The sequence below is a fragment of the Numenius arquata genome, chromosome 12 (genome assembly GCF_964106895.1).
Source record: "Numenius arquata chromosome 12, bNumArq3.hap1.1, whole genome shotgun sequence".
NCBI lineage: Eukaryota > Metazoa > Chordata > Aves > Charadriiformes > Scolopacidae > Numenius > Numenius arquata.
The window spans coordinates 19,303,127-19,324,528 of record NC_133587.1 but is presented as its reverse complement, the minus strand read 5'-3'; the positions used below and the strand labels follow the sequence as shown (position 1 = coordinate 19,324,528).

The following is a 21,402-nucleotide window of genomic DNA, read 5'->3' as shown; positions in this document are numbered from 1 at the left end:
AATAAGATCTCTCATCCATAGCAGAGACTCTCCATTTTCAGAGTTTCACTGGCTCTATTTTCAGTAACTCCTGAAAATCAGTGTGTTTGTCCAGTGTAAACCAGAACACAATGTTTGCTGGAGTGAGCAGATGTTGCAGTTTGGAGAAGTCTTGCACCAAGTAATGTCAAATCATTTTCACACCTTTAGCTGTGTGAGGGTAGACTTTAGCATGAGTGTGATGTCACCCCTCACACCACCAGGAGGAGAAGCTGTCCTCAAGATCCAGCCTCACAGACTGGCTGCAGCTGGTCCCCTTGACAGAGAGGAACCTCCTCCTGTTTTGCTCCCTGCCTTTGGGTGGGAATGTTAATGTCAGCCCTGCACATACACTTGCCACTTTTAGTCCATGCTTGGGGGCTGGTGGTCTTTGTTTGGATCAGTAATAAATTGCTTCAGCTGCTTGTGTACTGAAAAATTGCAAGTACAAGTATCAGGTGCAAGTGCAAACACTAATGGCAGGGAAACTGAGATGGGGAAGAAAAATTAGGTTAGAGTTTAAATGAAATCATTGCTTCCATCTGTGCGTTTGCTTTATTGCAAGTCCTGCTCTCAACCCAAACCGCAGCTTTGTGCTGGGATGCCAGCTAATGTAGTTCCTTCCCATGGATCAGCACTCGGGCTCCTGTCAAAGGCGTGGGGTAAAACACCGCTTTTCCAGTCTTGTGGGCACTTCCTCTCCCCAGCATGGTAGGGGCTGAGTGCATCCTGCTGGTGTTCACAATGGAAAACAAGGCAGATTACAGATCCCTCTAAGAAACCTGCAGAGCCGTATTGCAGGGCTGAGACTTGCTGAAGCCTGTGTCCAGTGTTAGGGCCTTCATTTGCATCTCCAAAGTGCTCTGCAGCCATCAGTCCCTCCTGTGAGGAGATGAAGCTTTCACTGTGTCAGTGGATGGAGGACAAGATACATGCTGTTCCTCTGCTGTGACGTTCCTCTCTTTCCTCCCTCCAGCCCCAGTGCACCCTCCCTGATGTACTCATCTGGATGCTCTGCAACAACAGGCGTGTGGCGTATGCAAGAATTCCTGCGCAGAACATTCTCTACTCAGTAGTCGAAGAGGAGAAAGGCAAGGACTGTGCAAAGATCCAGACTCTCTTTATGAAGGTAGGATTTATACCAAAACAGTGCACTCTTGCTTCACACTGCTTTTCCCTCCTTGTTTCTAGCTCTCCTTAATGAAATCCTGGAGTTCACAAGGAAACAAAGCTCTTGCTCCACCACTGCCTTTTGCCTCTGTCAATGTGGTACTCTGTCTCCTCTGCTTTTCAGTCCGTCACTGACTGATGGTGGTAATTTTGTCTGAAGGGGGCATGGCTGAGATGGGAAACCTGCTAAACCTCCTGTGCTTTCAGGTCCCTGGCTTACACACTGGTGAGATCTTCGCCAAACTGGAAATCTACATGTGGCTTGGGGTAACCAAATACGCAAAGAACTGTTTGGCGGAGCTGCCTGAGGAGTTCAAGTACCTCTCTGAGAGCGGACAGGAGGTAGCCCAGCTCTCGGCATACAGTCCCCCCAGCCGGCTCAGCAGGGACGGTGAGTGTAGATGCCACTTCTCCATGGCTTAACTGAGAGCAGAGAGGTCCTGCCCCAGGGTCAGTGTCCAATCTCTCATCTCCACGCCATCTCCAAGGCATGACTGGGACAGGTAGGTCCAGTTTGCTCTCATAAGGATGTGTTTTCACACTCATATCTGGATCAGGAGGCAGGATGGGTGCTTCATAGGCACTGAATGAGGCATGAGGCTTCATAGGCAATGGGCATGAGATCTGCCCCTTTGCTGAGGCTTGGTGGTGCTCCCCCACAACAGATGCTCACAGCATATCACTGCACATTTCACATGTCTTGTCCTTCCCAGAGGTGTCTGGGGAGCCTGCTGACCTTGTCTTGCTTGGCCAAACCTTTTGAGATATGATCTTCTGAGAGCCACAGTGAATGCCCCTAGAAGTAGTACACATTCCTTGTGGGATGTGCCCACTCCTACCTGGCTGGCAGGAGCCATGCATTTTTTGGTCTTGCGCAGGGCTGGACTGGGGAACTGGGACCTCTCTTCTCTTTCTCTTACCAGATTTCAGCTATTTCCAGCTCCGAGCCCATCTGTATCAGGCTCGAGGGATCCTCCCTGCAGATGACAATGGCCTTTCAGATCCATTTGCAAGAGTGGTGTTTTCAACCCATTGCCAAATCACCAGGGTGAGACTACTTAAACTCTTCTGCCATCCTGGGGACTTGGGGAGAGAAAAATCATCATGTCCTCACTGACATGTTGAAGGCCAGTGCTGTGGCAGTCCTCCTGGAAATTTCATAACTCCAGGCATGAGGTATTTGTGTGCTCTGAGCAGTGTGACTAGAACATTTGACAAAACATATATATAATTGAACATGGTCTCAAAGTTTGGCATGTGCTAGTTGGCCCCAAGTGCTGATTTCACGCTTTTACCATCTCCCCGCCTGCCAGATGCCAGCAGCATGTGGCTGTGTGGGAGAGGGGATCAACCTGTGTGCCCTCACTCTCTTTACAAAGTGCATGTGGTTTGTTTCCACTGGCTGTGGTGCGCTCAGGTCTCCTGTCTCTCTGTGCAGATTCTGGAGGAGACACTGAGCCCCATGTGGAATGAGCTACTTCTGTTCAACCAGCTCGTTATTGATGGGAAGAAAGAAGAGTTGAAAACAGAGACCCCCATCATTATAATCAACCTTTTCAGCCACAATAAATTTGTAAGTATGGCCATGCTGCCCTCCTGCTGTCATTTCCAGGACAGGGAAGGCAGAGGAGATCTGTGTGGGTGCTGAGAGCAGGGACTTAGGAGCTACACCTCTGTTTCATTTCCATGACTCAGCTTGATCCTAGTCCACTGGTGGCGGTGGGTCCTGGGGGCTGTGGCTGAGGCTGAGACTTTCTGCAAACTTCTGCTAGGAACTAGGGTGAAGGTGCTGGCTGCAGTGTGCAGATGGCTCAGAGATGCCTTGAGCCAGGTCCTGATGAGTGCTCGGTGGATCTGGGATAGCAGAGGGTTCACAGGGGAGACGATGTAGCTCTTAGGGCTGTTCCTTCCCCTCTGTCCCTCAGGAGTCATCTTCCATTGTTCCTCAATCCTCCCTTTTCTGTCTTCATTAGTACCTTGAAGTCACACTCCTGGGCCTTCTTTGTTATCAGGAGGGGAATAGCATAACTCGCACCGGATTCTCCTGTGTAGCTCAGCAGCTCTTCTGGGTCCCAGTATGAGACAGAATTGACATACTGGAGTGAGTCCAGAGGAGGCCACCAAGATGACTGGGGTTGGAGCACAGGACAGAATGAGGAGAGGTGGAGAGCTGGGTATATTCAGCCTGGAGAAGATGAGGTAAAGGCAGTGTCTTATTGCTGCCTGCAGCTGCCAGATGGGAAAGGGTAGAAAAGGTGGAGTCAGACTTCTCTTGGAGGTACCCAGGGGCAGGATGACAAGCAACGAACACAAGCTGGAACAAGAAAAAAATTCAGCTTGCTGTAAGGAAGTAATTTTTACCCAGAGGGAGTTCAAATGCTGGGCCTGGAGCCCAGAGAGCTTGTGGGATCTCCATCCTTGGAGACATTCAAACCCTGGCTGGAGGAGCCTCTGAGCACCCTGATCTAGCTTTGATGTCCTCTGGTGCACGGTCCCAGGCTGTCTGCCTGGTTCTGCATGGAGATGGACTGGGAGTTAAGAGGAGTTGCTGCAGGTGTGTCTCACCTACTCCTAGCTCTGGATGGGGCAAAGGAAATCAAAGCAGAGGATGGCAAGCAGTCTTGTGCTGTCCCAGATTGGCTGGAATTAGTCTTTTCTCTGAGGTGGTGAGATGATGGAGGGATACTTTGACCCATTCCCTCCTTTCCCGCAGGGCTCCCCTGAATTTCTCGGCCAGGCCTTTGCTGTCCCACAGGTGAAGCTGGTTGATGAGCCGTATACCAAACCTGCCCTGCAGTTCTTCGATTTCTACAAAGGCACCAAAGCAGCAGGAGAGCTCATTGCCACTTTTGAGCTGATTGAGCTGGATTACAGTGGCTATTTGGAGGTAATGGGCTTGTAGGAAGCTGCACATGGTTGCCAGCTCTCTGGGGAGAGATGTGTGGGTGAGGAGCTGGTTGCATAAGGCCCACCAGAGGATTCCCTGTTGAAAGCCACATCTGTCTTTCAACTGAATGGAGGCTGCAGGGACAGAGCCTGTGAGCACAGATCAAGAGGGGAGGGAGAAGGGGCATGGCATGGAACAGGAATGGCTTTCATTGCTTGGTGTGCCCTGGCTCCGCCTGTTCAGCCATCAGTGCCTGAGGATGTGGAGCCCAAGGAGCCTGACTACCTGGGAGACCCCCATGCTGGACGGTTCATCATCCCTGAGGGCATCCGCCCAGTGCTGAAGGAGTTTCGCATAGAGGTATGCTGCCTTCTACTGGGCTGGCTCCCCACTGGGCTGTCCCAAGTGGACAGCACAGCTGGTCTGTGCAGCGGGCAGGGCTTGAAGAGGGAGTTGGGTTTGGAGCTCAAATGTGGTTTTGAGGCCTGAGCAGATGCCAGAAATGGAGGTACTTGAGGGAGAAATCGTCTCAGCAGTTTAACAGCCAGAGCTGTTGGATGGCTGGGTTGGCAGAGTGGCCTCATGCCTCCCTTGAGGGAGGTGGCAGCACCAGGCGGGATTGCAGGCTACATGGCCTTGCCATGCCTGGCATGTCTCAAGCAGCCCAATGGCTCCATGTTGTGCTTCAGATCCTGTTCTGGGGCCTGCGAGACCTGAAGCGGGTGAACTTGTTCGAGGTGGATCAGCCCCAAGTGATCATTGAATGTGCTGGCAAGAAGGTGGAGTCAGAGGTGATCGTGACCTACAAAGAGAACCCCAACTTCACCGAGCTGGTCAAATACATGGATGTGGTGAGTAGAAAGGGGGGTCCTGCCATGCCAGAGTGCACTGTGGCTGTCCTGCACCTGGGCACTGTCTGTCTGCGTGGGGCAAGGTAACAGGAGGGGAGCTGCCCCTGGGGTTTTGCTCTCTGGTGGCCACATGGTTTAGCTGCAGATTAAAAACCTTTGTTAAATTGCCCACCAAGAGCAGTCTCAACCATTGCCTGTCACTGCAAGGCTTTGGTTTTTGGGCAGAGCTGCGAGGTGCCATCAGACTTCCCTGCCGTGTGGGGGGGCTGCCATGGGTATCGCCCTTGCTCCTGTGAACCCCACACACAATTCTTTTGCAGGAGCTCCCAGAGCAGGTCTACCTTCACCCTCCGCTCAGCATCTTCGTGGTGGAAAAGCGGGCATTTGGGCGCACTGTGCTGGTGGGTACCCACGTTGTGTCCAACGTGATGAAATTCTCTCCCAGAGAGCTGGAGGAGGAACCTGAAGACATGCCCAAAGGTGAGATGATTGGTGAGGTTCCCATGGAGGCAGCAGGCAGGTTCTGCCAGTGGCAGAGATCCCTGTCCCTTCTTCTCCCTCTAGCCAGGCAGCAAAGTCCTCTCCCAAGACCCATAAGATGCCCAGCAAAAGCACAGCGTGGAGTGGGTTGGGGCTGGAGGCAGGTCGTGATCCTAGTCTGTAGCACTCAGCTCCAGACTGGTGCATGGGAAGCAGCAGCAGCCAAGCGATGGTGTGCTGTGTAAGGGTTGGCATCCCTCTTTGGGGATGGCAAAGGGCAATTTAAAGGGTAACAGGGAGGGTTTTCCTGTGGAAGAACAACTGGCCAAAAAGTAGGAAGCAGTACGCAGAAGTAAATGCTTGGAAACATGAAGCACTTTCTCTTCATCTCAGCTCAGAAAGTCTCATCCCAGCGTCTTCCCTCTCAGACTGTGGTAAACATTGGCCTGGCAGCTGGTGACTCAGGTCCCAGCACTCACCCCCTGAGTTTTGTGAAGGTGAGTGATTTGTAGGGCCCAGCAAATTTTGAAGTTTGGAAAACCAAACTGAAGGTTACAAATAAAAAAGAAAGTTTAGAAGTTCAGAGTTAGGTTTCAACCACCAGTTTTTGCTCAGGACTCAAACACTCCTCTCTCCTGCCTGTTCATTGGCACTGCTGAGTGCCTGGGCTCTGGCACAGGGAGCAGAGCTGTGTTGCCTTGTGCCTTGAAAACTGCTGGTTTTGTAGCAAAGCACAAACCTGGGGATACAGGTAGCTTTACACCTTCTCTGCTCTGCCTGAAAGCTGCGCCTCTGCCAGAGTCTTCTAGGGCTCTAGAGTAGGGTACGTGGGTGTCCTGGGTGGTTGTGTCCTCCCTCTGAACTCTTTTCTCTGTTCTTTTAAGTCTCCTTTGAAGAAAATTCCTATCAATAAGCTTGTAAAGAAGGAAGATGAATATGAAGAGGAAAAACCAGAGCTGGAAGAACTGGATTGGTGGTCCAAGTACTACGAGTCCCTGAAGGAGCTGTATAACCAGGTAATCTTTTGTGACAGCTGCCAGCAGAGGGGAAAGTGGCTGCTTGAGGAACAGGTTTTCAACAGCACTGAGTGTCATAGGAGTCCTCCTGGTATGGATCTGCAGGAAGATGTGGGCATTTGTGTGTCAAGCACACTTATGGTGGCCAGGTATCAAGCACCCACCAGGTGGACTGAATTCAGCAGGCAATGGATGTTGAAACATCCCTGAGGCGAGGGTGCCCAAGTGGTTTGGAGAATTTGACTGGACTTTTGTTGAGGCACTCCTGAAAATTTGACATTGCTGATTTTAGCTGCAATGCAGGGGCTTTCATGCTGCTTACTCTCTGTCCTGGCTGTCTTCCCAGGATGTGCTATTGGAGCAGGTCTGTCCCAAATTTCCTTCCTTGCCTGTGTCCCTTAAATCCCAATCAAAAACACCAGCAGGAACCTCTGGGGAGAAGAAAAGGTCACTAATGCACTTACTGGATACCCTGCTGCAATGATTTTAATCCTAAATGATCTCAGGCTAGGTATTACTGACACTGATGTCAGGAAAGCTTTGACAGTGTCCTGTGCTTGGATGGAGAAGCTTTTGCTGTCAGGGATGTAGGTGACAGTTTGTATGTGTTTCAGACATGCAGTGATGAGGAAGATGCTGAGAATGATGACCTGAATGATGCAGGTGAGTCCTCCAGCAATAGCCAGCTCTTCTGTGGAGACAACCAGGACTTACACCATCCCAGAGGGTGCTGGACTTGCGGGAATGGGGTCTGAGCAGGCAACGGCATTGCAATATTAAGCAAAAACAACACAAGGGAGCAGGGACTGGAAACATTGGCAAGGGCTAACAAGAGCTATTTCAGGTTGAAAACACCACCCTTGCCTCAGAAAAGTTTGAAAAAGTGTGTTGAAGCAGGAGCCTTCCTCAGTGAGCAAAAACCTGCAGAAAAATCAGCTGCAAGGGTTTGTCAGGGTGAGAGCTGGAAGTAAAAGTGGGATGGAGAGAGAGGCAAAACTGTCCAGGAGCTGGGCATCGCTCTGTGCACGTAGGATTCTCACCTCAGGTACAGGATTCACTCCGAGGTAATAGAAAGACAGGAATAATAAACAGAAGATCTGAGAACAGTGTTACAGCTGTAGGCTCAGGTTTGCGGAGATGTAAGCAGTGACTCGCCTAGCAGTGACCTGGGGAGGTGAGACAGTAAGTATAGAAATGATGTAAATCCTATTTAAGGAGAGAGCTGGAGGATACCTGCATGCCACTAGTGCTCAAGGGATCTGGGGTCTTTGGGAAATGAGGCAAGGATGCACCCTCTCTGTCCTTGGTCCTTCTCCAGACCAGAGAAAGGTCTAGCTATGCTCTCTCCAAGCACAGCTGCCTGTGCCCAAAGTGGTAGTGATGCTTCAGTTAGACATCCACCCAGAGCAGCAGTCCATCAAATAAGAATCCATCCAAAGAAGAGGGTTAGCTCTCATTTGTGCCTTCGCTGACAGCATCTGTGGGCTGGTCCAGCCGCCTTCCTCCGTTTGGTCTCTGCCCACTTCCTTCCTAAACAGTGGCCATGCAGGCAGGCAAGTCTGTGCCAATTTTTGTCTCCCTCCACCTGCCCAGCCATGGCTCGCTGGGAAACCTCAGATGCCATAAAGACACTTGTCACAGACAGCGATAGCTCCAGTTACCCTGATACAAGTCAAAGCCCTGGGAGAAAGCGAAAGGTGTTTCTGGGGTCATTTAATGGGCAGAACTTGAGATGCTGGGAAAGATCAGAGCATTTCCTAATCTCCTGTTGCCATTTCTAGATGGGGGGAATTTAAACGTATCCTCCATTGACATGGAAGCAGAAGATGAGGCAGTAATTGAAGCTGAACCTGCTCACCCCAAGAGAAAACTCGTCGCCACCCTTCAGGTGATTATTGGGGTGGCAGATCTGGCCCCTCTTCCAACCTGCAGTGTGTGCTGGGCCTCCATTGCTGCTGGGCTTTGTAACAGCTAGTGAGACCCTGGAGCCAAGCTGGGATGTGTGTGCACATCTGAGGATGGACCTGGGGGCATAAGGGAAAAACATAACACCCTGCAGTGATTAATACAGGGGTAAGGTAGGACCAGGTAAAATGGTTGAAGCAGGGAAAGGATGGTCTTTCTGCCTCTCATCCCCTTTAAGATGGCATGAAAAGGCCCCAAATTACTTTCTACTTATTTCAGATCTACAACTCTGAGCTGGAAAATGAGTTTGATAATTTTGAAGACTGGCTGTGTATTTTCCCCCTTCATCGTGGCAAAGCAAATGAGGATGAAGATGGAAATGAGGATGAACATTTTGTGGGGAAGTACAAGGTACTGTATCGTTTGAATGACATTTGTGCTGCATGTGGAAGAAAATCCTTAGGACAACCTGTATTTCAAGCCATGCCGACACCAGCAAAGCCTTGGAGAGTGCGCATGTGTGCAAGGTGATGTGAGGCCATGGTGCAGCATGGACAGGGTACTGTTGGTGCCTGTTGAAGCAATTGTGTACTGTGGTTCTTTGTTAGTCGATAAATGCACCTGATTTAGATTTTTTTTTTTTAGCTCTGGCAAGGAGAAAGCATGAAGCATAAAGGACTCTTATTCTGGGTGGGGCCTCTGGGTATGTTCAGTATGCAAATAAGTGTTAGTGAGCGTCACTGGTTTTAAAATTAGTAAAACTTGTTTAAAAGAGGCATCACTGTCCTACCCAGGAGCTCTTGAAGACTCTGAAATGTCAGAATTGCAGAAGTTGATTTAAGAAGGTCCCTAGAAAACCTTTGTTGCCTCCTGCCTTTGGCAGTCCAAAGTGCCTGGAGAAGTTCAGATCTTCTGGCATTGGCAGTGATCTGACAGCCTGCAGCCTAACTTGCAAACAGGGACTGCCTGGGCCATCTGGACATGACAGTGCCTTTGGAAAGGACTGTCACCTTGGGCACAGTGTCCGTGGTCTGCATGGGGCAATGGGTCTGATTTTCCAGTTGGCACGTGACGCTGGTGTTGGTGGCTCCAATCCCATCTGAGATATTCTCTTTAGTATCTAGTTGTTACTTATGAGGTCTTTTCTGCAGGGCTCCTTCTATGTCTACCCCACTGAGGAAGCCAGCATGGAGCCCAAGGTCTCTCAGGGCATTCCAAGGAACAGACCCATCAAGGTTCTTGTAAGAGTTTACATCGTTAAGGTAAGTCTATGGTGGTGGTGGCAGTAATGCTTGAAAGTCTTTCCCTCCCTATGGACCTCCTGCCATTCTCTCCTCCGTAAGCATGAGCAGCGGCACTTGTGAAAAGCTCGATGCTGGCTTGAAGGCTCTGCCAGCCCAGTGGAAGTCAGCTACATCTTGTCCAAGGGGAGCCTTCCATGCTTTGTAGCTTCAGGAGGTGCTAAAATTAACAGACGGGTATTTCTCGGCTCCTCTCATCTGCCTTGAGACAGTGAGCAAGTAGGTGGGCCGACAGCTGGAGACATTGGTGGCTTGTTGAGTGGGCAGCCACTGGAGGGGTCTGAGCAGCAGGCTTGGGTGGTCTCAGCGTTCCTTGTGCAGGTTGCTCTCTGCAGCTGGTATATGGCAGTGCCTCTTGTGTATTCCAGGCTACGAACTTGTCTCCAGCAGACCCCAATGGCAAGGCAGACCCCTATGTGGTGGTGACTGTGGGGCAGGTGCAGAAGGACACAAAGGAGCGATACATCCCGAAGCAGCTCAATCCTGTGTTTGGAGAGTATGCAGGAAGTTTTCATCTAGCAGGTTTAATAGGAATAGTGCAAATCTGGGGCTCAGGCTGTGGCCCAGCATGTGGGGTCTTCTGTTCCTTTCTGCTGGAGTATCTTGTGCTGTAACACAAGGGTCCCAGGCTCATCTCTCGCCTCTGGGTTAGGAGGGGAACACTCCCAAAGGCTTGATTTAACAGACAAAGTATCAAGCCAAGCAGCAACAGATTGCTGGAGAGCTTTTTCCCTAGCTCCAGGACCTTTATCCAAGGGCATACATTCCTGGAAAAGTAACATGCATGCTGAAAACTGCGTGCACTGAAAACTGCACGCACTGAACTTACGGAGAACCGAGCTCTACGAGAGGACTTTGTGTTGTCAAATACAGTTCTTGAATGTGTAGGATGTTCAAAGCAGGGTATGTGTTTCATTTCCATCCTCTTTGCTAACTGCACTCTCCCTGTCTGATTCTGTCCAGAGTTGTGGAGCTGACAGTCTCCTTTCCCATGGAATCAGAACTCACTGTGGCGATATTTGACCATGATTTGGTGGGATCTGATGATCTGATTGGGGAGACCAAGATTGACTTGGAGAATCGATTCTACAGCAAGCACAGGGCCAACTGTGGAGTGGCCTCTCAGTATGACATGTAGGTACCAGTGTGATAAATTAGGGCCATGAGATGTGTTCTTCTCGCCTACTGTTTGGGTGGGTAACAGAGCACCTCCAGTTTTGCATGACTAAACTGGCATCCACAGTATTCTTTGAGCAGGTGCCTCACAGATTTGCTACAAGTTGCATGGATAACTCCATCTCCTTTAGACTCCTACCAGCTTCCTCTGATAGCTCTAATTCCTACTGTGGACTATATTTTGCATATAGTAGCAAAAAATTCTTTAATTTTTTCATATTGGTGTTCTGTGAGAAAAGCACTCACTTAAAGTTGATGTGATTTTAACCTCTTTCAGAAAGTACAGTGGTTTCTCTGGCAGTAGCTAATTCTGTGAGCAGCAAAACTCATGACTTCTGTTTTCTTTTGATTTCATTCAGTATGGATTCTCTGATATCTTTGGCCAGTTTTCTGTTATCTTCTCCTACTGGAGAATTAGCTGTGGGTTGAGACCCCAGCACTGCTAAAACCTCTCTCCCACTTAGGAGTTGCAGCTGGGATTGCTCATGTTGCTGCTCTGATTCTATGGGGTGCAAGCCTGGCTTTTTGGGGGGGAGGAGAATCGCTAAGCTTCTCACTTTTTAAGCTTTTGTGTGCCTATGGTTTTCCCAGTGAGAATCTGAGCAGGGATCTGGTGGCATAACCTGTGCTTGGGGGGAGGAGAATCGCTAAGCTTCTCACTTTTTAAGCTTTTGTGTGCCTATGGTTTTCCCAGTGAGAATCTGAGCAGGGATCTGGTGGCATAACCTGTGCTTGGGGGGAGGAGAATCGCTAAGCTTCTCACTTTTTAAGCTTTTGTGTGCCTATGGTTTTCCCAGTGAGAATCTGAGCAGGGATCTGGTGGCATAACCTGTGCTTTGGGGAAGGCAGGGCATTGCACAGCCTAGGAAAAAAAACCTGTTGTGTCTAAGCTGAAGATGTTCTTGATGTTCTCCCTTCTATGCAGAAATGGCTACAACATGTGGCGAGATGCTTTCAAGCCCACACAGATCTTGGATAGTTTATGCAAGAAAAACTCACTCCCTGCAGCAGAGTACAGACGGGAGGAGGTCAAAGTGGACAATAAAATATTCAAGATCCCTCCAGAGGCTTTTCCTGAAGGTACAGAGGGCTTGGAGAACAATGACTACTCCCTTAAACAGCTGCCTGTGCTCAGTAGTGCACGTGCTGGTGAGAGGTCCTCTCTTCCCTGAAGTGTCCAGGCTGGCTGCCCCTACTCTGTGCCCTACATGGCCCAGCTTTCTGGGTCACCACGGGGAGCATCCTTGGTGCTCAGTGGCCTGATTTCAGAGGATGACAGTGTTGCACTGGGGGAAGATGTGATCCAGGCCATTAGATCCCAAAGTGGCTTCTCGGGCAGTGGGTGGAGCAAAGTAAACCCGCTTGCTCAGCACTGATGTGTGTGGAGGTTTGGTGGCTTGTGCAGCCAGAGGAAGGCGTTGCTTGTTCTGGTGGCTGACACTGGCACAAAGCTGTACCTCCGCCTGCTTGTGACCACTATCAGAAAGATACTGCCATCCTTTCTTTGTTTTTTGTTTTTGGCTTGGTGGTGTTTTTTGGTGTTTTTTTTTTGTGAGGGTTTTTTTCAGTCTCCTTTCCTGGTTTTAGATGGTGTTGACCTTCAGGGATGCTCTCCGATTTGGGTGCCGTGGGTGACTCCCCACTGCTTCTCACTACTGTTGATTTCCTCCTTGTGGGTGGCTTCTGCTTCTCCTTTGCTGTTTTTCTTTCCTCCTCACTGGCATTTTTCTTTCCTCCTCACTGGCATTACAAACCCTGAGCCAGGGCCACGGATGACCAAGAACACAGCAACCTTTCATGCCCTCTGCCAGCAATGATGGAGAACTTCCCTAAGCACAGGCCTGTCCCTGCTGTGCACATTCCCTCCAGTGGCCAACACCTGTGCCATTAAATTCCGACTGGAGGAAAGGATGGAGCAGATGTGGCCCACTTGTGGATGGCTGGGTTCTGCAAGGCAATGCTGTGTAGCCTGTAGGAAGGATGATCCCTGTGCCTGACCTGCCCAGAGAGGGGGCGCCTACATATCTGGCCAACTTTACTTTCTGCTCATTTCAGTGCTGCTGTTCCTCAGCTTTCCACTGGCTTATGTCATGAAGAGGAAAGGAATCCTGCTCAGGAGAGGGCAAGGAGCCTCCAAAAGCTCCTTTCCCCTTTTCTCAGGTCACTGGGTAGCTGGGAAGGGAAAAACAAAGTGCTCTCCTAGTGTTCCCCCGAGAGCTGGCTCTGGTTCAAATGTGGCTGTAGTTGGTACTCTGTGAACTTCTGCTGTGCTCAGGGACTGCTTGGGATGATATTGGACTCAGACTGATCTCCAAAGGTGCTCTCCATAAACCCAGGAGTGGGTGGGTCATTTTGTGCCCAATTGTTGGTTTCTGCTTTTCTCCCCAATGGATGGATTTGGTCTTGAACTGCCATTTGGCTTCACTGTGCGAAATGAGTCAATTAACGGAGTTAATGAGTTAATTAACAGCACAGCTGCATGTCACTGCCAAGTGACAAGTGGTGCTTTCCTGGAGCATTTTTAGGTCAAAATCTCTCATCCATGGATCTGTTGGCACTACCACAGAGACATGGGGACTTAAACTGCCCCAGAGGGTCACATCCTCCTCGGTGTCCCCTGGATCCTTTTCCCAGGGCCATAGTAAATTATTTTTTGCCCTTTTCCTCTTATTTCTCTTAGCTTGTTTGTCTTCCTGCCTACAGTTTTCCTCGTCACTGCAACATATTGAACTCATTCCCTTCATCCTCACCCTCCTGCTTCTCCCCATTTTGTTTTTCTGGGGAGCTGCTTGTTTGCCCAGTCCATCACCTTTTCTTACTTGTGCCTGTGAGTAATGTCCTAATATGGCTCTGACTAGCCAGATGCATTCATCTTCTACCTGGCCGTGTCCTGCTGCAGAGGCATCTGTGAGGAACCAGAGAGGAGTGGCAGATGAGAACTGGTCAGTGGATGATGAACATAAGGCTTTGTACGTACTGCAGCACTGGGAAGAGATGCCAGGATATGGGTACAAGCTGGTACCAGAGCATGTGGAGATCCGGTCCCTGTACAACCCAGAGAACCCTGGCCTTGTGCAGGTGAGATGTGTTTCCTTGTCCAGCCTAGACATTGCTCTGGGGAAGGATCTTCGGGACAGCTCACTCTCAGCCCCCTGTCTGGTTCCCGGTTATCCTTTTGTCTCCTCATCATGGCATGAATCCCATGTGTTGCCCCTTCCTGGGTGGGTGGCTGGAGCTGTGTCTGTGGATGGCCGGCCCTGCTAAGTGAGGACTGTTGGCCTTGGGTGTCCTTTGCCCAGATCCAAGCCTCTGATCTCTCATGGTGCTTCTGAACACCCTTTCCTCAAGGGACCTCTGTCCACTGAAGTTGTGCTCACAATGCTGGTGGCCCAGAGTCCTTCCTGTCTTCTCAGATCATGTAGCACTGCTCTGATGAGGATGCTGTGTGAGTGGCAAGGGATCTGCTCTGCCTTCTGAGCCCTGCCACCGTGCACCACAGTGGGTGGTAGTGTCCCTCTCTATCCCTGCCTCTTCCTCTGCTTCGTCCTCTATCACTGCTGCTTTTCTCCCCTGCAAGAGATCCGTTCTGCCCCTTGGCATCTTCCCCCTGGGGCATGATGTAACTGCTGGTTGGAGGAGAAACATTCCTCCTCAGTTTTATGCAGTGCAGTGATCTGAGCTCAACCATTTAAATGTCCTGCACTGAACATCTCCTATTCCCTTGGGTACGGGAGGTCTGTAACAAAGCAGAGCTCTGCAGTTACTCTGGCTTTGATCAGCATTGGAAATGCGTGTGAGGAGAGGAGGGTTAGACCTGTCATTTTTCAGTTTTCTTGGTTATGCTGAAGTGTTACAACATCGTATGCTTCCTGTTAAGACAGAGGGACACATTTGCTTCTGTATGAAATGAACTCAGTTCAGCTGAAAAGGTTTTTCCAGGGAGCAGAGTAGGGAGGGAAATAAGCAATTTTTGGTAGTTTTAATTTTTTCCCTATCTAAAATCCAGTGACGTGTCACTCTGAAGTGCTGGGGATGGAGAGAGTCAATCAGTGGCTTTCTGGTGAGAGCTCTCTTTGCAGGACCAAGCCCTTGCTCCTTGACGAGCTGGAGTGTGGTCTGTCTTTCGAAGTCTCTTTGCTGTCTTCTCTCATCAGGGCTCCTTGCACATGTGGATTGACATGTTTCCAAATGATGTCCCTGCACCGCTGCCTGTCAATATCAAGCCGCGACTGCCTGTCAGGTAGCACCCATGGGAGTGGGGCTGGGGCTGGTGAGCCTGAGTGGAGGGTCATTGCCCCTTGTCATGCCTGCCGGATCATGCCAGAGTCCTGCAGCCCTCCTCTCTGCTTCAGCTCTGGCCATGGGATGGTCTCTTTGGTCTATCAGTGACGTACTTTAACCTCATGAGGCATAAGCACTTCAGCTGCACAAGTGTTTGTGAAGGGCAGGGTTAATCTCTCTACAGGTGGACATTAAGGTGATAGAAACCCAGGTCAGAGCTATTCTTCTATTTTGGCTAGTGGACAGATGTCCTCTGAGTGCTTGGAGACCTGAAGCTGAAGGAGGAGTTCTGCTGTTTTCAGTAATGTAATGGGGCTATTGAGATGGAGGGTCCAGATTCTTCTCAGACGTGCACATGAAAGGACAAGAGATAATGGACACAAGTTGCAGCAAGGAAAACTCCAACTGAATACAAGAAAAACATATTCCCAGTGAGAGTGAAACTACCCTGGCATAGGGACGGAGAGACCCAGAGAGGTACTGGGATATCCATCCTTGGAGATATTCATGCAGACAAGACCCGGAGCTAACTGATTTACAATGAAGCTAGAGCAAGAGGTTGGAGCAGAGATTGCAGAGGTCCCTTCCTGCCTAAGCCTTTCTGTGCTCCTATGGCTAAGTGGTGCTTGGTGGGTTTCCCATACAGGGATTTACTTTGCAAAAGCTGCCTGTTTTGACTGTGGGTGTTATTCTTGTAGGGTTGTAGCCCCCGAGGAGGGTCTTTGTGCATGGAAGTGAGACTTGTGTGCCGTGCTTGTCTAGAGGAACCCTGGCAGCGGACCACAGTGCTAGGAGGATTCAAGTCCTCCTACTCTGCCCATGTAGGCTTGACCTGCCCTCCCAGGCACCAGGGGTGAGAGCATGTGTCTCACTCACCCCTATGTCCTTCCCACAGCTATGAGCTGCGTGTTATTGTCTGGAACACGGATGATGTGATCCTTGATGATGTCAACCCAGTAACAGGAGAGCCTTCCAGTGACATCTACGTGAAAAGGTCTGATAGAAGCCAGAGGGAAGCCAGAGTGAACCCAGAGCCTGGCTGTCCTGCTGCCTGCCCTGCCCCACACTCTCACTGCCTCCTCTGAACCTCTGCTTCTCCCTGCCTCAGCCTGAGGTGCCCCTCTCCAGTCCCCTAGAATGGACTGCTGTACCACTAAAGGTGTTAGTCAGGTGTTGGTCCGGTTTGGCTCTTTGACTCTTCCTTTCCTGCTACCCCATGGGGTTCAGCCCCTCCATCCTTCTACTCTGCCTTTGGGGTTGGCTGACAGGGAGTAGGAGTTTTCATTTGAAACTGAGTTTCTGAGTTTCTCCTGCAGCTGGATAAAGGGTCTTGACCATGACAAGCAGGAGACGGATGTTCACTTTAACTCCTTGACCGGGGAGGGAAATTTCAACTGGAGGTTCATCTTCCGCTTCAACTATCTCCCAACTGAGAAGGAGATCACCTACAAGAAGAAGGACTCTGTCTTCTCCATGGAGGAATCAGAGTTTCGGGAACCGGCTGTTCTGGTCCTCCAGGTCTGGGATTACGACAGGATTTCAGCTAATGACTTTCTAGGTATGGTGTAACTTTCTGGAGTTGGGGTGACCTGTCCCTCACCTTGCTGGAGTGTTACAGTGTTTCTCCCAGGGCCTAGCTCTGAGAAGGGACACCAGGAGCATCAGATCAAGATCTTCAGCTCAGCGGTTGCCTGGGCTGTTTTTTCACATATGAGCTATAGGCAGAGCCTGGAGATATGCACCTCTCCTACACAGGCACATTGAGCTTGCATGCTTGTCCCAAGGCCTTGCTTTTTAGGGCCTGTTACACCACAGGACTTCCAGGTCTGCTTCCTCACAATCTTTCTGATAACCTTGCTCATTTTCCCTGCTCTCACTCAGATCTGCAGATCCCAAAGACTTGCCCGAAGTGCAGCTTTCCCAGGAGCTTAAGTTGTGGGCACAGGAATTGGCAGCCTTTGTGAGACCATTTGCACTTGAGTTGTGGCATCCCATTGCTGTAGGCTCAGAGCTCCCCAGCTGCTCTGGTACTTCCCAGTAACCAGAACTGCTGAGCTGGGCATGCAGCAGGGTCTGGCGATGAAGCTGGGCTGGTGGTGATTCCACCCACGCTATGCTAGCACAAGCACTGCTGCTTCTCTCCTGCTTCTGCTGTCATCCATATGTTTGCAGCACTCTGTTCAGATGTCCCTCCCTTCTTCAAACTTTGGCCTCCCCATTAAAAAGCACCTGCTTTGCCCTGATGTCTCTTGGGCAGGATAAACCTGTCTTTATTCAGCAACTGTCCATGCTATATTTAAAGGGCTTGATCTCCATGAGGGAATTCCAATGGTGACTGGTTCAGCCATGCTACTTAGGCACTGAAGAAAGTGCTAGACAGCAATCCCAACGATTCCTGACGTGTACAATCTCAGAATCTTCTAGGTAGGAAGGGGCTTCTGCAGTCTTTATTGCAACCTCCTGCTCCAAGTAGGGTTAGATGCAATGTAGGTCAGGTTGCTCAGGGCCTTGTTTGTGTGAGTTTTGTGTATCTCCAAGGATGGAGATCCCAGCATCCTTCTGGACCCCTTTTCCTGGCAGCGCCATCTTCGTAATTCTCAATTTTTTTCACTTGCAGCAGCTTGTGCCTGTTGCCTTTCATGCTTTCATCATCCACTTCTAAGAAGAGTCTAGTTCCATCTGCTCTATAGCTTCCTTTAGGCTGTGAGAGAGGCAGTAAGATCTGTACCTTGACCTCTCTTCTCTGGGCTCTCAGAGAATGGGTCTCTCAGCCCATCCTGCTATGGCACATACTGTAGCCTTGACCACCTCAGCCACTGCACTCTCTCTAGTTAGATGACACCTTTCTTGTGTTGGGCCCCAAACCTGGACACAGTATCCAGATGCAGTCTCACTTGGAGCTGAGCATATTGGCTATGCTTTTGCCAATACAGACCAGTACGTGATAAGACTGATTTGCTGCAAGGGCTCAGTGCCAGAGTGGGACAGGAGCTCCTTCCAAGGAGGACAGGGGTGCAAGGCCAAGCAGGGAAATGAACTGAGGCTGTTTCAGATATAAGACAGACTTGAAACCTTTAAAGGGTTTATCAGATTTTATAATTTTTATTGACGTTTTCGGGAACGAGAGGAGAAGAGGAGCTTGGACATGTGAGGAGAGCAGGGTGGGATGTGGTGGTGGAGTGAAAATAACCACACACAAACTGAATTGGCCACATCAGAGACAAGACAAAACAAGACCTGAGGCTTTTGCTTCTTAGTCTCTAACTCTTTCTTATGCTGAGGTTTAGGTTCCCCACCTGTAAATGTGCAGGACTCTGCTAGATCATTGCAGCTGGGACCTACTCATGGCGGTGAGAGCATGTCTGAGACAGAAAGCCAAATGGTGTGTGGGGCTGACCTCAGGATTTCACCATGAGCTCTCCTCTTCATTGTGCCTGCAGGCTCCATTGAGCTGAAGCTACATGACATGGTGCGGGCAGCCAAGAGCTCAGAGCATTGCACTGTCAAGATGGCCAAGGAGAATGCAACACCTCGCTTCTCCATCTTCCGAAACAAGCGCATGAGAGGCTGGTGGCCCTTCATCAAACTTAAAGAACAAGAAGACGATGAGAGAGAGGAGAGGGAGGACAAGCAGAAGAAGGAGAAAAAGAAGTGGAGAAGCTCAGTCAAACCAGAGGACGCGGAGTTCACAGACCCCAGTGGGAACAAGTACCTCCTGACGGTAAGGCAGGGTGTTGGCACAGGTTGGCAGGGTGTTGGTGAGCAGAGAGCCAGGGTTTTGCCTCTGCCTTGACACGGTAACCTGTCCTGCATGCACATAACCTACAGAGGCAGCAATGACCCAGCTGCCCAGGTCTTTGTGCAGGGTCCTGGAGGCTTGTCCCATCTACTGCAAATCCAGCACTTCATCTACCCCGAAGTGCCAGCTGTGGTGGCATGCAGGGGGTGTCCAACTTCATGTGTTCCTCTGAGCTTCCCACAGAGTGGTGCTCAGTGAGGGGACCAAAGCAAAAAGCACATGGCTCACCGTCAACCAGACAGGACAGCAGCAAAAGCTTGTCCTAGAGTCTCTGCCTACCCCAGACAGGCAGGTGCCAACTCTCCCAGGGCAGACTTGCTGCTGATGGTCCTGCTGATGGACCATTGTTTGTCCCCAAGGGTGAGTTTTGTTCCGTGCCAGCGTGGGAGGCTGCAGACAAATCCCAATAGCTGGGGACCGCATTACAATACTGTGTCTTATCTCCAGAACACTTAGTTTCTGTCCAGGCCACAGTTCCCTCTGGCTGCTGAAGTGAGAGACTCTGTAGATAATGCCTGGAGGAAAGTTAATTGCTCTGAGCATCTGTAAGTGGAACTGGGAGAAAAAGGCCCAGTTCTGGCAGGGCTTGTGGTCAACAGGCTGGTTTGCGAAGCAGCACGTGTGGCTGTGGCTCAGACATGTTCCCCCTCCAGGGTAAGGTGGAAGCAGAGCTCCAGCTGCTGACTGTGGAGGAGGCTGAGAAAAGTCCTGTTGGTTTGGGCCGAAAAGAGCCTGAACCCCTGGAAAAGCCCAAGTGAGTATCTGTACCTTTAACATGGATGGACAGTGCCATGTTTTCAGCAGCTGTTTGTCTGGGGACAGGGAGCATCTTGTCACGAATGGGAGAGCAATCAATGAGGCCCTGGGCGGTGGGTTCTGCAGGACTGGGGCTGCTGGGGCTTCCCAGAGCCCAAGTGGGTCCAGCAGGACTTGTGGCTGCAGCGTCTGGGACAGGGCTGATCTTGGTGAGGTACTCGAGGCAGCTACGCTATAATATTTCTTGTAAAAAAGAGCAGTTCTATTTTAACCATGTGAATGTGCCTCTTAGCCACATGGGTGCAGAACAGCTCTGCGGGGACGGTCCTGAGGCTCAGGTCCTGTTGTCTCCAGCACTTTCGCAGGCACTGTAGTTATTGCAGCCTCTAGAGTGATCCTGTCTGGAAACAGCAGGAAGATCTGGCAACCTATGAGGGTGGCAGGGCACCAGAGGAGAGGGGCCAACGTACTGCTCTGTGCGTTGAGCCTGTGCTTATCTCTTCCTGCCTTCCTGTTGCAGCCGGCCAAAAACTTCTTTCAACTGGTTTGTGAATCCCATGAAGACTTTTGTGTTCTTTATCTGGAAGCGATACAAGAAATACATCATTGTGCTGTTCATTGTCGCTGTTCTGACCATCTTCCTGGTACTTTTGGTCTACACCATGCCTGGATACATCAGTGAGAAGATCATCAACGGATAAATGCTTTCCAGCAGGGGACTACTGAAAGACAGGGGTGACTTAAGGATTTGAGACTGGATCAGAGAGTTTAAGGAAATCTTGCAGGTGCAGAGGCAACCTTCAGAGTGAGAGACTTGCAGAAGGGGCCTCTCTTTGGAGAGCCACATTTCGTGCTAAGTACCCATGAGATGCTAAGAAACCAAGTAACCAACCTACTAAATAAGGCAAACTCCTTGAAGGGCAGTTACAGCTTTGGGAAAACAATTGTTCTTTGTGGGACTGAGAGGGTGGGAAATCAGGATCTTTTCTGTGGGCTGTCTCCACAGTCATAGCAGCTGAATCCAACTCTTGCCATTGAGAGGGATTCTGGCAGAGATAGGGACATACAGGGCCATCCATGCCCCAGCTTGACAGCACTTGGCACTTCCCAGGGCTTTGCCTGAAGAGTTCAAAACTCATTGTACAGGGGCAAGGCAGGTCTGGTGTATGGTCCTGGTGGAGGTAGGACCTGGAAGACCTTTCAATGGGGCTCCCCAGGGAAAAGGATGGCAGAGCCAAGGTAGCCATGAGCTTCCTGCCGTGTCAAGAACACAGGAACAGCTCCTGGAGTTGGAGTCCTCCCTAGATGTGGTAGCACTCCCCAGGACACAGACTTTCTGGTTGTCCCTCCTTACAAATACATCATTGTGCTGTTCATTGTAACTGTTCATTCTCCTGCAGGCGCTGGGTTGGGTTCAGGCTTGCTTCAAACTTCATTTTGGCTCTTTGTTTCCATAGGAATAAAAGCCCTTGGCTGCTCTCTCCCGTGCTGCTTGTGTTTTGTAGCTGCTTTCTGGAGTTGGGGACCAGCTTGCTGCAGGCAGTCCTTGCTGATGCCCCTTCACCCTTCCTCCCAGATAGCACAGCACTGGGACATCAGCATGAATCAGTATTGTGATGTTAAGCTGATGTAAATTAAATGAGACTTGTTCTCAGCACGGTCTCTGGTGCCCCAGGGTTCCTGTCTTCTGGACAGAGAAGCCCTGACATGATCTGATCTCAAGTGGAAGTCCTTCACCCTGAGTTTTTACAGGACAGATGCC

General features: G+C 50.3%; 1 protein-coding gene across 1 annotated transcript in view; it reads left to right on the top strand.

The window, feature by feature from the left end:
- The window catches only part of LOC141470748 (fer-1-like protein 4), a 37,713-nt gene extending 17,372 nt beyond the window's left edge, over positions 1-20,341 (top strand). The window contains exons 22-45 of the mRNA XM_074156967.1: positions 995-1,147; positions 1,396-1,579; positions 2,112-2,236; positions 2,627-2,761; positions 3,902-4,075; positions 4,319-4,435; positions 4,765-4,926; positions 5,247-5,406; positions 5,800-5,903; positions 6,291-6,422; positions 7,037-7,085; positions 8,204-8,310; positions 8,607-8,738; positions 9,479-9,589; positions 9,997-10,124; positions 10,592-10,762; positions 11,730-11,884; positions 13,704-13,882; positions 14,959-15,044; positions 15,981-16,079; positions 16,402-16,643; positions 18,526-18,806; positions 19,538-19,638; positions 20,161-20,341. Of these exons, the coding sequence (XP_074013068.1) occupies positions 995-1,147; positions 1,396-1,579; positions 2,112-2,236; positions 2,627-2,761; positions 3,902-4,075; positions 4,319-4,435; positions 4,765-4,926; positions 5,247-5,406; positions 5,800-5,903; positions 6,291-6,422; positions 7,037-7,085; positions 8,204-8,310; positions 8,607-8,738; positions 9,479-9,589; positions 9,997-10,124; positions 10,592-10,762; positions 11,730-11,884; positions 13,704-13,882; positions 14,959-15,044; positions 15,981-16,079; positions 16,402-16,643; positions 18,526-18,806; positions 19,538-19,638; positions 20,161-20,341 (3,468 nt within the window). The remainder of the gene's footprint in view (positions 1-994; positions 1,148-1,395; positions 1,580-2,111; positions 2,237-2,626; positions 2,762-3,901; positions 4,076-4,318; positions 4,436-4,764; positions 4,927-5,246; positions 5,407-5,799; positions 5,904-6,290; positions 6,423-7,036; positions 7,086-8,203; positions 8,311-8,606; positions 8,739-9,478; positions 9,590-9,996; positions 10,125-10,591; positions 10,763-11,729; positions 11,885-13,703; positions 13,883-14,958; positions 15,045-15,980; positions 16,080-16,401; positions 16,644-18,525; positions 18,807-19,537; positions 19,639-20,160) is intronic.
- Positions 20,342-21,402: the final 1,061 nt, after the last annotated feature.